At 38.8% G+C, this 15,741-nt stretch overlaps 1 protein-coding gene across 9 annotated transcripts; it reads right to left on the reverse strand.

Moving 5' to 3' along the window:
• Positions 1-326: 326 nt before the first annotated feature.
• On the reverse strand, positions 327-15,732 carry TRMT6 (tRNA methyltransferase 6). 9 transcript variants are annotated; one of them, XM_032920032.1, is made up of 12 exons: positions 15,494-15,671; positions 14,830-14,997; positions 13,071-13,198; positions 12,544-12,653; positions 9,293-9,384; positions 9,126-9,209; positions 7,838-7,962; positions 6,215-6,579; positions 5,913-5,998; positions 2,679-2,781; positions 2,507-2,593; positions 792-1,578 (listed from the first exon to the last, which is right to left on the reverse strand). In XM_032920032.1, exons 6-12 carry the CDS (start codon positions 9,155-9,157, stop codon positions 1,405-1,407), a joined length of 972 nt encoding a protein of 323 aa, XP_032775923.1. In that variant the 5' UTR covers positions 9,158-9,209; positions 9,293-9,384; positions 12,544-12,653; positions 13,071-13,198; positions 14,830-14,997; positions 15,494-15,671; the 3' UTR covers positions 792-1,404. The 9 variants fall into 9 exon arrangements, with proteins under 9 accessions (XP_030346636.1, XP_030346635.1, XP_032775923.1 ...); XM_030490778.2 differs by having other exon boundaries at positions 15,538-15,655; XM_030490776.1 differs by lacking the exons at positions 792-1,578; positions 14,830-14,997 and adding an exon at positions 327-566 and having other exon boundaries at positions 15,538-15,690.
• Positions 15,733-15,741: the final 9 nt, after the last annotated feature.

Raw genomic sequence — 15,741 nt, forward strand, 5'->3', positions numbered from 1 at the left:
CTGAGGTAGCAGCAGCACCCGGACCTCCGCCGTCACCCTCTCTGGGCAGGATTCATGCTTGGATGAGCACGTCAGGAGACACGGTTAATGGGCAGCTGCACACAAGGCACTCATCCTGATTAGTAGATTCCTGAGCTATGCTTGATGGAGATTAAACACACGTGTGCAAGTACCACCTCCCTCTTCCTCACTCCCCGCGTTGTCTTTTCTCTTTAAGACACTTTTTATTACATCCGTTGTTTTCAACTTAAGACATTAAGATCTTGCAGGATGCACTCTCTTTCTTCTCATTTTGGTATTTTCCCTGATTTCTTACTTGTAAAAAAAATAAAGGCTCCCAAGCGGTTCAGACAATCACAACTTGCATTTCAACACTGCTGCTCTCTCGTCACAGAATTTTACAGCTTTATGAACTCCGATTACCTGACCCCAGAGCTCCAGATTGCCCCTGAGGAGCAAGTTCAAGAAGGCCCAGGCTTGCTGGCTCCACAGCCTAAAGCTCCCCACTGCAGGTTCAAGGGTGTGCAGCCAGCAAGGGTGCTCCTCTGCCAAAGCCTCTGCCAGACCTGTCAGTTCCCAAAAGAGGAAAAAGTAAGAAAAATAAAATAAAACTCCTTAGGAAAAGCATCCGGTGGTTTAATTGAAATGACAAATGCAAAGTTAAAAAAAATAATTAAAAAGAAGCTACATGTGAAAGATAAACCAGGAGAATAAATACATATACACACACATAGTGGTGTAAAAGCATATCACAACTCCCAGGAAAACAACAGGCAATGCTAACAGAGACATTCTGTTTAAAATCTGATATTTTAATTTATGAACATGCACTTGCTCTTCTGTACTTACTTCAGGAAAACGGGGTCATGCCATAAAGTTCTGGCATTAGTGTTCTCTTTTGACTGTTCCTTTGGAAAGAAAACTAATTTTTGCTGTTGATTCCACTTCCTTGAATTGCTGAACACAGGCGGGTTCTGTCTCCCAAGAGGAGCAGACCACTACCTACAATGTGTCATCCTGATGCTGTGGTGGGAAAATGGAAAGCAAAGGCCCATGTGTTGATTCAGAATTCAACCTTTTAAAAACTGCTTCTTCATGTCCACTTTTGGCACCAGACAAACAGAATGCCTTCAGTGATGCTTGAGCTTCTCTTGATCTCTTCTTTTTGAAGTCACTGTTTTGAAGTCACTGTGATGTTTGCTTCTGGGGGTTTTTCTTCTCATTCTGGTCACATACACTGGTAAAAAGCGAGTCAGTCCTCCCTACCAGGCAGTTCTGTAGCTTTTTGCTGACAGATGTGTGGCAGGTACAATTCCTGTGCTGCCAAGAGCACAGAAAGTATACTTGTTATTTTACTAACAGTAAGACTCCTGAGATCTAAAAAACAAATCAATTCTTCAAATGTTAACAATGAAGGTCTTGAACTTTGCATCTTTTAGATGATGGCTCTTCCATCTTCAGTGCTTCTAAATTAGTGGAATCAGATTTGCCCTTATCCAAGACAACAGTTATACCAGACAGAAGGTACCCTCCACCTCCACTCATTGTCAGTTTTGGATGGCTTCGATCTGGTAAGACCTTTAAAAACACAAAACCCAAAACAAACAAGAAAACAAGGATCTGTAAAAACTCACTCTGTAGGTGCACATCAAATTGTGTATTTTAAACTTACAGTGCAAGATGTCATTTTTCTTCCAGCCATCACAACAAACAGCCCTTTGGAAAGTGTATTTGTCTTTGAAGGGCCAAGTATTTGCATACCAGGAACCACAGAAATACGTGAGAATATGGGCTTTGCTGATTACTATTTACTGCCTTTCCAGCAAAATTGTAAAGCCAAGGTTTGGGATCCGTGAAAGTCCCAGTAACATGTTCAGAACTGGTCTACTCTGCAAAAAGCCACAGCTGGTCTAACAGCATGGAGTAATACAGGAATTTCCAGTTCCGTCACCATCATCTTTACGTAGCTAGTCTTAAGGTAAGGCCTGGCAATGAACCATCGCTTTCACCTACACTGTCCTTTTCTCTAAATGCTTTCTCTTCAGTTATGCTTCCTCCTTGCTGTGACTGCCATCAGTCACTGCTGATTTACCTGTGTCCAGGACACTGTCCAGTGGTGTTCCTACCTGCACCTGGACACAGTTACCCTCGCCAAGCTTAACTTGTGTGAACATTTTCATCTACGAATCTCCTCGTTGTTCCCAATCTGGATGCCTGATCAATACTCAGTAATTGTGGCTACCCTTGAATTAAGTCATCCCCCAAACGGTAATTCCTTATGGACTCCAGAAGCCTATAGGCAAGGAGAAAGTCAGGAAGATACAAGAACCTCTTCAGAGGAGGTGAGCTGCTCAGAAACCAGACATGCTTCTGCTTCTTCATAGTTGAGAGGGTGCTACTCCACATGTAAAAACATCTCATTCAAGCAAAACAAGTTAGAGGAACTGACATTTTTCCCTGTGGAGGCATTTTACCCTCTCTTACAGCCGCTCACTGTAATCCTTACCTGGTAGTTCCGTAGCCAGGTTTCAGACAGCTTTAGGTTAATAACGCCGCCTCTTTCCCTCAGCTTTGTATAACATTCTAATAATGGCTTAAAGAAAAAACAAATAGTAGGTTATAGAGCAGAACAGTCCCAAACTTGAGCTGTAACAGCTAAAGTAACAAACACGGTTTACCTCTTTATACTGGCAGTAGACAACAAAAGGCCTTGAAGGAGCAACAAATTCCAATAAAGCAAGCAGTAAAGGAGTGGGATGGAACTTGCTGGCTACAATTAAACTGCAAAAGAAATTTCATGCACATTAGTTTTCTGCTTCTGAAACCTATTCATCAAGTGACATTTTCTCCTACTTAGTACAGCAATCAATTATAGCTTAAATGTTGCTCATCAGCATATTTTCATGGCTCCAACAACTCCCCGAATACAAGAACAAATCATGATTTCCTCCTTGCATAATTAAGAGGATAAAACACTTGCTCCCTAAAGTGCAGGATATTAAAGACACCGCAGGAGCACTCAGTTCAGCTGTGCTGAGCTCCACACTAATTCTTATGACCTAAGAATTTGCATGCTGCTTTCTCTACTCTAAGCCCACCCTCCAAATAATAGAATTTACATTTTGTGACTGATAATTGTCGCTTAGAATGGAACCTCAGTTGTGATTCTTTGTAGGCTGGATCATCTTCATTAAATAGAGTTTTATATAAAAATCATCATATAAAACAATCCCTTAATGAGCATGACTAAAAATCTTTTAAAAAGAAATTATGTCCTTGCCAACTTAAAGGTTTCCTATTTTATTCTTCTCACTCTACAGACTAATGTAGAGATTTAATCGAGAAAATCACTGCTAAGCTAGATTTGGTTGAGTAAATCAGTTAATAAGTTGTTCTGATGCAGAAAGATTTGGCTAATGGAACTACTCCTCCAGTATACAGATACCCTATGAGATGACCCATCAATTTACATTCATTCTCCAGGAGAGCATGAAGCACTGGAGACACTGTTAAACTTCATACCAAAAGGGAGGTAGAAACAGATATTCAATTTTCTGAACACAATAAAGAGGTGAGACAACTCTTTCAGTGGTTTCCATTTTGGTTTTCTGCCCATCATGGCCTCGTGAGCCATTTACTTCAAATCCAAACTTCAAAACATTTGTGCTCAGTAATTAACCAAGCAGACCATAAAGAGAAATACTCCAAACAGAGCCTCAGGAGGCTTGGAATGCTGCACTGATGCTGCCAGCAGCTCTGCCAGACAACAGGAAGGTGAGAGATGAGAGAGACTGTGAAAAATCAGATTCTGTTCCCTCATATGGCAGCACATATTGTTGTCAGCAGGTGGTCTGGCCAGTCATAAAATGAATGTAATGGGTGAGAGGGGAGGAGGAGAGAGGAAGGGCACGGAAGGGGAGGGAGGGGTTATCTGGTCTAATTCTGAACACATTGAGTGTCTATGAACAAATTTCCACTTTTGTAGTATCGGAAAAATAGTCTATCTTAAAAAAGTCTTCTTTAAAAGAAAACCAATTATCCCTAATGAATGTCTTTCTTTCCTCCCTCTCAAAGACCTATCACAGACTTCAACTCTCATAAAAATGGAACTGAACAAATCAATGTAGTACAAGCAACATTTTACCACGTAACAGCACAGAAGATACAATTTAAATAAAATTTTTATCTTCTATGTTAAGTAGTAAATATTGTTAAATCCAGGACCTCAAGAAGTAATTCTCCTAAAGCTGGTGCCTATATTCACCTAATGACCAGTTATTCTTTACTTTGACAGTAAATCCTAATCTTTCTCCCCACCTCCAGTGTTAACCAGCTTTTTTTACCTATAACTACCACTTCTAACTTCCCTGCCTGCTTCTACTCATGCACCAGGTCGTTAGTTTGAAGCATTTCTTTATTCCAGGCCAATTTTTCCTGGCTTAGCAGTCTATGTTCCCTGTGGTTCTTGATCTAAACAAATGGTGAGCTATAAAAGGCAGATGACTAAAGAAAGGTGATCCTGACCGAGCCATCTGCAACAGTGCCTTCAGGCAACCATAAACTTCTCTTCCCCCCATCATGCTGAAGACTTCCTAAAGCAAGAAATCACTTGTCCCTTCAGGTAGGTAATTTATTACAGCTTTCATGCATTATAAAGGACAGAAGTATACAAGTGATTTGAAAACAAGTGAACAAGAGACAAATACTAAATAGACTTCCTTAAATTCAAACAATCAACAACTGAAAATACTATTTTACGCTACAGGAAGTATCAAATCAAATATTAGTTTTCACTTTGCCAGACCATACACAGACATTCATTATAGTGATGGCTGCAGGAGACAGTGGTAAAACCAGCCCAAAACCCTACTGCTATTTAGGCAGCTCACTGGTGTAGTGGTTTAAACCAGGACAATGGGCATCCACTTCAATGGCTGGTGGTGCTGCTGCTGCCAAACAGATGTGCAGTACTTTTTACAAACCTCCTGTACCATTTCATTGCTTCAGGGAACACAGAATGCCCTGTCTCTGCATCTTCATAGTAATTCTACCACTTAAATATGCTAGATATGAATGAGCACAAGTTAAAATATTTCATAATAATACAAAGTTAAGCATTTAAAGATAACCAATAAATGTGTATTAAAATTTATCCAAGTAAAACTGCTTTATTCCCCATGAGCCAATATTAGGAAGAGAGAAAAATGAATATGAATGTTATTAATTAAATCAACTTTATTTGATTAACTCAAATCACTTCAGCATTTGCTATGAACATCATGAAGAAGTCACAAGTCTCAACCACCAAACGCTCTTACACTACTATGGGAATATATTTATAAATATTTTATATGTTCCCACATTTATTTCTATTTATTTGTTTTAAACTTCTGATACTAAATCTTTATTTTAAATTGTTCCTTGGGAGCAACCAATCCTGTCTAATGCAGTAAAATGAAGTTTTCTCCTGTGTAAGAAAGAAATGAATTTCTAAAAACAAACCAACCAACCCCAAACCAACAAACTTAGTTTCAATTTAATAAACTTAAACCCTCAGGTTCTACTTTGCCAATCAGAATCCTGGGATTATTTTTAATTGGCAATCTTTTGGTATTAAATTCTATCTGGATTCTGTTTCTCTTTGGATGGGATAGATTTATTTCTTTTGTAAGTGTTTACTCATAGCTAGTCAGGAAACCACAACTTTTAGATCATGAAACGTCAAACCATTTAAATAACAGAAATCTCAACCAGGTAAGAACCAAACCAGACCCCAGACACACCTGGGTTGACTGCTTGCTTGTAAATATAAAGAAAAGAAATGGGGTATTTTTAAAGCAAAGCTTTGATTTATTTCAAGGGAAATCATTTCCTGTAAGTGTGTTTTCAGATGTTTCTGACAACAAACTCACCCATCAGCATTCTTCTCTCTCAACAAAGCAGCAGTTTCTAACAGCTTTTTCCTTCTCTCCCACTGTTTTCTTTGCTTTTCCCGAACCTTTGAACAACAAAACAAATAGTTTGCACTTTCACCGGTAACTATATATTGAATTATTATTGCATGGACTGAATTTTCCTTTTCTGCATCTTAGATGGCTTAAGGTAACACAAAAGACAACTTCCAGAGTTCCATTTTAACACCTCATAAGGCTGTATTTCAGCATGTCTGATTCAGATGACATTGTAAAACTTGAAATACTATAAATATTCTTACATTTTCTTTATTTTCCTTTTCTTTGCTCTCTTTAAGTTCTACATCTTCAGCATTAATGTCCATTGTTTCTTGCTCTTCTGTTTGGTTGATCTCCATAGCTGCTTCAGTAGTAGATTCCTCTTCTGTTCCCTGTAGGGAAGTCTGCTTCTCATCAGTCAATCCATTGCTTTCTTCATCCGCTAGTGCATTATCTTCAGGTTCCGAAGGCAGAGTCTCTGTAGAAAATGTCCCAGAGAGCAGACTATCCACTTTGCTGAGAGGAAATTCATGAAGGTTATCAAAAAAGCCTTTTGGAAATCCAAAACAACTGGTAGCAGCTCTAACAGGTCCCCCTCCTGGATACATCTGAATAATGGATCCATAGCCTACGAGAGCAAGAGAATCAAAAACACATTGGAAAGCCAGAGTTTCTTAAATTGCTTAAAATTTCTAAAATGCTAAAATGAAGTGTTCATTTAGAAATACTGAAGTAAACTGCCTGTTTTTAATCTAACCTTCATCAGGTTTAACATGCTGAAGCATGCCTCAAGGTAGAAGACCTTTATTGGAAGAACAACAGTTACTAAAACTCAAAAGGACAAGGTAACTCAAAGATTCTGCATGTACTAAATGTATTTAGGATAAGCACAGAACATGTAACTAGTGACGAATTGTTAGAAAAACTAATTTAATTAAGAATTAAAAGACATGTGCTATAGTATTTGTTACTTGTAACTACGGAGTGGTTTTGAGAAAAGAAATAAAGGCTAGTTTAAACAGTATTAACAAGCAAAGAATTTCTTCAACATGCAGATGCTAAAGGAAGAGATGTCAGATGTTTAAACATACTAAAAAGAACTTTTCAATAATTAGATTGAAACGGCATCTTATTTAATGTCCTTCAGAAAGTATCCCTATGGCCAAAAATTGCTGAAACAAAAACCAAGTTACGTACAGCTGCCAGTGAGCTTCTCAGCCAACAGACAGCACATCTGGGTGCGCAACATTAGATCACACTTCCTACCTTTCTAGGCTTCTGGAATATAATTGTCACCTCTCTCTAGTGTCTCTGACTGATTTGTGATGAAACTAATTAACTGAGTTTGAGAAATAAAAGTAGTATATGACATTTTCTTGGGCATATTCTAGGATAAGTTTGACTTAGTTTTTAAAATACACATTTTGTACACGTTACATCTCTGGTCCAGTGAACAAGAGGAATGATGACATTTCCAGTGCTATGGGCTGTCTGAATTCCAGCATTACTATTCCTGCTTCTGCCTTGACTTTCCTGGACTTCCCAGGCGCCCAGGAACAATCAGCATACAAGCTCCTTACAGCCTTTTCTATACACAATGTCATTATGCTAAGACAGAAACTAAAATAGATCTACATACAGTGATATCAACTTTAAATTTCCTATTTAAATAGTGAAAAATAAATCCAACTGAAATATGCAAAATACAACGACCTGGACCTGGAAAGCCAAGTATCTCTTTGAATAGTGGAGACACTGAAAGAAATTTTAAAAACTGAGAAAGCATTTTGCAGTACTGCCTTTTAAAAGTACCATGTATATGCATATTTCTTAAGCTTCAAGTAAGCCCTCAGTCTGTACATTACTAAAGCTACCATGTTCCTCACCTCCCATTCTCTCCATCACTGCACCCAGCACAAGGCCTGCACATGTTTCCATTACAATCATCTTGTTGCCAGCACGGACGTTTCCTAGAGTCAACATCTGAGCCAGGGTGTCATACCTCAGGTGGCTGGAAGACAGAGGGGGTTTAGCAATATCAAATTAGTTTTCTTAAGAGTTAGAAATACTGTGTATTAGCTCAGGAGCCTGTCAAAAAAAGTTGGATTACAGGAAGATTTTCAGGAACAGCATCAGTGGTCTTCAGAGTCACCATGTGGGCACTTATAATTAACCATCTGGTAATAAAGAAGGACTAGAATCAGAGCCAACAAGAAATTAGCAGGGAATAGCAAAAGTAGGATGTGAAGTAGGGTGCACATACTAAAGTGGGTATCTCATGCTGTGCCAGTGAGACGAAATATTTTTTAAACTTTGTTTTCTCTGTCAGTTTTGTAAAGAACAAACAGTATTTGAATGTATTTCCTAATCCAGTGATGTGTCCTTTGCGATGTTCACCTGTTCCACAGCAGCATGCACCACCTGCAATCCAGGACCAAAACCAAACTCTACTGACCACAGCACATGCACTAAAGAGACTCAGTGATGGCCAAGGAAATGACAACTAATCTTAGTAGACAAATAAAGCCAAGTGATGGAGATGGCAGAAAGAGAAGGAAAAAGGTTTGGGAAGTCTTAAATAACATAAATTTGGGGGTTTCAAGTCTCAGCATCTTAGACCTACTCTTACTACTTTAAAAACAATAAGTCCATTTCAAACAATGTCTGTAACAGTGCACCGTTTAATTTAGGTAAGTGCAAATCAAACACTGCTAGATCTCTGTTGTTGTCACCTCCCCACCCCCAATATTAACCACAAGTTTTTAAATTCTACAAAGACTTCTGACTGCAGAAGATTTTGAATCCCTAACACATTAAAGACAAAAATTCCTGCTTCTGGCAGGTGGCTTGTTATTTTGATTACTGAGATGATATGCCACTGACCAAAACCAGGTAAGAAATAGCTCTGAACATGCGAAGAGCTTGTTGCTTCCATGGGTAATTAGCAAGATGGTGGTGGTAGGGAAATAGTGAAAGCTTATTCTGGATATAAAAGTCTTCCTCTTTGCTGCAGTAGCATATTGATTCATTTTCTATATCACATTTTTAATTTTCTTTCCATTAATAGGGAAAAAGATATGCGAATATTATATACTCCAGAATAATACAGGTATTTTGAAATAATATTAAAATATCTTTCTAATCTGAAAAAAAAGAAATAAAATAAAAACTTACTTAATTTTTCCAGGTTCCCTTGCATAATACATTGTTGAAAGAATGCGAGTGGATGGTTTCACAATTGTAATAAGTGCCTCATATCTGTAAGAAACACACAGCAAGTCTTATTCTAAGCTCTGCAAATTAGAGAACCAAGTATTTTCTACAGTTTGAAATTCACTTACTTTTTTTTCTTCTTCTTTATGTATTTATCTTGAGCAAATTCTGTTTTGTCTCTGAACGTAGTACTGTTCTCTATTAACTGTTGAACTATTTCCTTGGAAAAGACAATTTCTTTTTATTATAGCTGGTATTTATTTCTCATTTTATATATAGTATTGTTTTTAAACAAACACTGAAAATACTTTCTTCCAGTAGAGCCTGCATACCATTGACTTCTACTGACATTAAGAGCAAATTAAAACTCCTATTAATCAACATGACAAGTGCAGTAATTTAATAGTCTACTTTTGCCTCTTGGTGTTCTCTAACTACATAAGGCCAGCATGAAAATGTAAAATTGAAAATGCTTATCCTGGAAATGAGGCGTTTTGTGGGGAAGGAGTCTGGTAAGTGCCAGAACTAACTCATGAGAGAGGTCAGACTTGTATTGGACCAAAATGAATTAAAACCAGATTGTTCCTTTTGGCATCAGCAAGTCATTACTTTAACGCTTATTGCGAAGCCTCAGTAGCTAAATATTCCTATCCCATGCTGAATGTGAATGAGACTACCCTGCTTTTCTTAGTGATTAGCTAGTTTTTATTATCCTGTATTTAGAATGAGTCAGTTATGTTTATTGTCAGTTATTATGGAACAACTGACATACATTCTGTTAGTCTAACGTTCCCCATAGTAACTGGATTGCACGACAGTATCCCAAGTCCTGTGTGGAGCTATACAGACAAAATACTTTACAACAACAAAAGAAAAGAAGGAACCTGATGTCATATGTAATATTTACTTTAATCCACCTCCCTCTTTGGGTCTCTCTGCCAGACTTCAGCATCTCTGTCTTTGAGGGTATCTTTTTTTTCCATGTTGTCCCAGTCCTTCCCCTACAGTCTGACTACTTTGCAGACATTTCCCTTATACCACTTTGTCTGCATCACAAATTGTGCTGGACTCCTGCACCAACAACTTGCACAATGTCAAACTCGGCATTCACTATTTCCTACAATACTCCTCTGACTTCTTCCTTGTCTATCTCCCAGGTTTTCCCAGAATTCCAGTTTTTGTTTCCTGGTCTCCTTGTTCTGATTTCCTCCCTTTGCCAATCCAACTCTTCCTCATATTTTTGGGTTCCAGCTGGAGGGATCACTAAGTCCTCGAACAAAAAAAGTGGGTTTGTCTCCCTGTCTGCAATATAAGAACAAATGCTGCAGAGTGCTGTTTTGGTTGTTGTGATCAAAGTAGTTTAACTGCTAAAACTATAAGTTTCTATTAAACAAGAACAATAGCATAACCTGGCCTCACAGGAATTGGCAGGGGGAAGAATGACAAAAGGATTCTTTTCAATGTGGACACCGCATCTCCTATTGCACTTTAAGAACTTGCTCCAAAATGCAGTCGTGCAAGTACTTCTCACTTGCTATTGCTGCTTTTCAAGCCACTAGTTCTTAGAAGTCCTTCAAACACTTAAAATGTATTATTAATGGCATGAGACAACTTATCTTTCCTTTTTTGCCTTATTCTCAGAAACAGTTAAATGCAATACTCGTGTTGTTCTGCTGGGGTTTTTTGTTAAAGTAAAATTTACAGTGAGGAAACTGAGGAATATTTCTCTAGAGTAAGCAAAAGCCAAAAGGAAGCTGCAGCACTACACAATGCCCTGGGAGTACATGCCACTTCATGTCTTCATCCTAATACCTATCCCTCAGGACCTGGGAAGGATTTGGGAAGTAATGGGCCCCATTAACACTGAGGTTGCTTTATTTCAAATAACAATCATCATCTCTAAAATGAGCCTGCATCAGAAAGACATGCCATTCACAAACATGAGTTCAGATTTTTCAGTCATTTATGGAAGAATAATATCTATTGCTGTTCATATCATAGAATCATAGAATGGTTTGGGTTGGAAAGGACCTTAAGATCATCTAGTTCCAACCCCCTTGTCATGGGCAGGGACGCCTCATACTCTACCACATCACCCAAGGCTCTGTGCAGCCCGGCCTTAAACACTGCCAGGGATGGAGCATTTACTGCTTCTTTGGACAACCTGTTCCAGTACCTCACAGTAAGGAATTTCTTCCTTATATCTAACCTGAACTTCCCCTGTTTAAGTTTAAACCCATCACCACTTGAACTATCACTACAGCCCCTGAGATGAAGAGTCCCTGTCTGGCATCCAACATATAACACAGTCTAAAATGAATATTCAGCTATAGTTCAGAAACCAGAGCTAACAAAGTAGGATATTTTAATAACCTAAATAAAAGTATGGTAGATATATGGCACAGGCATGCTGAGGACATACAGAAAGGCCAGAGTGATCTTCTGCCACAGATAATGAGAATGAATGGAAAACATTCAAAGCTATCAGACTGATTAGTACATTCTTCTCAAGGAGCTAACACAACTAGCAGCACAACCATGGAAATAGAAGAAATACCAATTTAAACTCCCTGGAGCCATCCATTATTAAGCAAGCAAAAGCAGAACAGGTGCTCTGAGGAGCAGCAGCAAACAGCAAGATGTAAAGAGGAGATGAACTTGATGTAAGCATGAGCAATTTCTTATTTTTATTTGAAAGGGTAAACCAAAGACAACAGAGAATTTTGCCTGATAATATGTGCACAACAGAACTGGCTGCTGTGGTTTATTAACATTTAATATGGCCTCACTTCTTTTTGATTAAGTGCAGGGTAAAAACCAAACCCTCTTCTAACAGAACAGATCTCTTGAGAATATTCTTAGCTTTTGAGATGCAGATAAAACACAGGCATCACGTGTTTGGTAGGTACTCCCTAGAGGCACACTGATAGTGTATTTGTTACAGAGTGTTCTTTGTTAACACTTTGGTGTTCATCTATAATCCATTCCTACACCTTTGATTAATTATTGCATGATTAATAGGTGTGTAATATAGAAATACTGTTTTTAATCTTATGAACAAACAAGACTGAAAGGTGATTATGTGAGCTGTCTTTCTTTAAAGGTTTTAATATTTCTTTTTGTCTGTTATGACTTCTGATGCCATAAAAATTCATACTTTACTCTCTGTGGACAGAACTGCCAACCTTACATGAAGTTTTCTCTGAAAATAGCCTTTGCATTTTTGTAAAAACCAGATTTTTAGGAAACCCATGACTTGAGCAGAAGAACAAAGAAAAAGCACTGAAGTCTATGCACCAATAAAAAGAATAGCCTATTTCATAAGCTAAAATATAACCATCAAGGTAGCACAGAAATGACACCAAAACCTTATTTTTACCTGTCCTTTAATACCCTTGTCCTTCAAAGCCTTTATGTCATCATGAGTCAGTTTTTGAGACTTTCCATCGTCAACTATGTTACGATTATCTGTACCTGCTTCTTTTGTTTCTAAAGGAAAAGGATATAGACTTGTAAAATCTCCCTCTAAATATCTTTAAGTTGGAGAAACATGATTTTAGTTTCACAGAAAGCAGACTTCTCAAGATTAAACCCACATGCTTCAGGGCCTTGCAAAATATTGCCTAAGCAATCAATGAAATGTAATATGTAGAATACACTTTAGTGTATATATATTCCCCCAAAAGAAAGGTCCGAATTTTCTCCCATATTAAAAAGCTTATTTGTTATAGGACTAGTGGAACAGCAGATCAAGACAAAACCATGCACTTTTACGACAGAAAGAATATAAGTAACATTAAGTTAACCAATGATTAATAGGAAGTTTTTCCACCATCTTTGGTATTATCAAAGAAACAAATTAATTTGAATTAGTTTTTCCAAATGCCAACCGATCCTCTGCAATACCTGTGTTAGTCTCTTCCACCTCTTGCTTTGGCTGGAGGTTTCCACCACTGGTTACTTCGAAAGTAGTTCCATAAACATGTCCGATGGCATTATCCAAGTAGAACCACTGCTTCTCAAAAATTATTTTTCTGAAATAATACAAAAGTTGATGATATTAAAAGCATTATTTTTACTATGTCTGAAACCCACAACAGTTGAAACTAAACTATAGCTTCACATATGCCATTTTTATCTATATCCTTGAAGAAAACCAAGACAAACATAAGAAGTGAAATTAACCACAAACCCACATTTAACTGAAACTGGTTTGGAAAAAAACAAAGAACTTCAATTGAGCATACAGTAAGAAGAATTTTTTTTTTTTTCCAGTTCAAAAGAATTCTATAATGGCAGCTAAAACAAGGCACTTGAATTATAGAGTAACATTTGTGACAGACAACATCAGAACAAGGCAAGGAATGAAATACATCTAAGCTGGGTCATACAGAATAGTGCAAAACGATCATAGAATGGTTTGGGTTGGAAGGGACCTTAAAGATCATCCAGTGGAACCTCGTGCCACAGGCAGGGACACCTTCCACTAGATCAGGTTGCTCCAAGCCCGGTCCAACCTGGCCTTGATGGGGCAGCCGTAACTTCTCTGGGCAACCTGTGCTAGTGTCTCACCACCCTCATAGTAAAGAATTTCCTCCTAATATCTAACCTAAATCTACCCTCTTTCAGTTTAAAGCCATTCCCCTTGATGAGCATAAACCTGTACTTTGCAGAGCTCCTTTGAAATAACATCTGACAAAAGACTATGAAGAAGAGAGCAGACAGTGTCTTGCAATACTAGAAACATTTAATACAAAAATTATCACTGTCATTTTGACTGCACTATGGGAGGTTTGCATTCTTCCTCCTTCACACAAAACTACATCCACGAAACCTTTATCTTTCAGGCCGACCTACAAAGGTTTCCTTACTAACCAGGGAAATACCAATCCTGTCAAATGGAACAGGTACCAGTGTATATGCCACACTCACATTTGAATCAAAACTTATCATTAAGAGCTCTTACTCTGCTGATTAGACTCATCACTAATTCTGAAGCTAAGCAAAAAGGTTGAGTTCTTTGTTATTTCCAGTTTTCTACTGGCTGAAGAATGCAATTCATGCATATTCTTTGCATATGACATTACTTATAGCCCCAAGTACAATCCACAATTTAAATAAAGCATAAGAACAAAGTTCTGTCAGACATTACCAGGTTCTCTTCATACAAAATTAACATACTTGCTCACAGAGTCTATTAACCCCTGCCAACCCAGATCTTAAAATACTAATAAAAGTTCATAAAACTTGAAATTACTGGAAAGAATTAAGACAGATAAAAAACTGCATGCATGTATTCAAATTGTATTTTGACGACCATTCAAAACATAACATCCAACCACAGCTATTGTCACGTGTTATTGGACTGTCCCTACCCTCATCAGATTATAGAAAAGGAAAAATCAATGCAAAAGTTATTTAATTTCCTATGGCAATATTTACACTGACTTTTTTATTATTTCTTTTACGATAAGAGTTTTAAACAAAAAGTGAAGAGGGACCCAACAAGCAGATCTTGGCAGTGCTCTGCAGGCTAACAGAGTTAACTACTTGATTCTGGTGCCAGATTCTACTGGTGAACATTAAGCCTGTCAGTAACCAGTATTCCCAAATCCCTAGGTCTGAGCTATGCCATTTTTAAACCAGTCTCATTCAAGCATAGTACCTTTAAAGCTCCATGCTACTGAATCAGATGTCTGGCCACATTACCCAACACTGACTTCTACACATTGGTCTATAAAATTGTCTGCTGCAATAGGTAGAGCCCAGGCTGTGTCCACTGATTACAGTATTTCCTGCTGGGGTGCAGGTGCTTCTTGCTATGCCACTTGGCCTAGGAAAAAGAAACAGGAAACCTTTCATAGCATTCTCTCCAAGGCAGTAACTACACAGAACTGACACCTAGCATCTTCCTACATTCTAACACCGACGAGAACACTGAAGCCGATCCCTATCAACAAGGCAGTGCTGCATCTTGCAGAAATCACATGCCACAGAAAGAGAAGTATGATAAAGACATGCTTTTCAGGCTGCTGCACCTTTTCTCCTCTTCAATCAACACCCGTTTGACAATGAAAACACGAAACTATATTAAATAACCTCCATTTTCTTTACAACAAACGCAGCCAGGTGATCTTCCGGGTTGTTTTTCCTCACAGGAACTGAGGCAGCACTGAAATCTGTCACCTCAGCCTAGCGAGCCCGTTATTCCTGACTGCACAGCAGGGACCTGTGGGTCACAACGGAGAGACCCCCCTTCCCTCAAGCGGGGCCGCACAGCGACCACTGAAGCCGCCTCACGGGTGGGTGGGGGAAGGGAACACACAAACCTCGGCCGAGGGGGACACGCCAAGCTGCACGGAAAACCCCTCACCTCCGCCGTAACACGGGTACCGCTTTGAAGACATCATCCCGCTTCAGGACCGCGCAGTCCCCCTCACGAATACGCGATCGCAGGCTCGGCCCGTCCTCCATCGCCGCCGCTCGTAAGCGCCACACCGCAGAGGCGGCCACTGCGCATGCGCACGCGCATATTGAAGGCGGAGCAGCGCAAGCCGAGGCGAAGGGCGAGTGGGTG

This window comes from Strigops habroptila, chromosome 6, assembly GCF_004027225.2.
Source record: "Strigops habroptila isolate Jane chromosome 6, bStrHab1.2.pri, whole genome shotgun sequence".
NCBI classification, from domain to species: domain Eukaryota; kingdom Metazoa; phylum Chordata; class Aves; order Psittaciformes; family Psittacidae; genus Strigops; species Strigops habroptila.

What these genes read in the sequence shown, in the direction of transcription:
- TRMT6 (XM_030490775.1), bottom strand. Translation starts at nt 15,638, where the DNA reads ATGGAGGACGGGCCGAGCCTGCGATCGCGTATTCGTGAGGGGGACTGC. An exon ending in AGGGAACCTGGAAAAATTAA is followed by an intron (nt 7,963 to 9,125) that starts GTAAGTTTTTAT and finishes TCTGTCTTCCAG; the next exon opens with CCACCTGAGGTATGACACCC. An exon ending in AAAAGGAAAATAAAGAAAAT is followed by an intron (nt 5,999 to 6,214) that starts GTAAGAATATTT and finishes TGTTGTTCAAAG; the next exon opens with GTTCGGGAAAAGCAAAGAAA.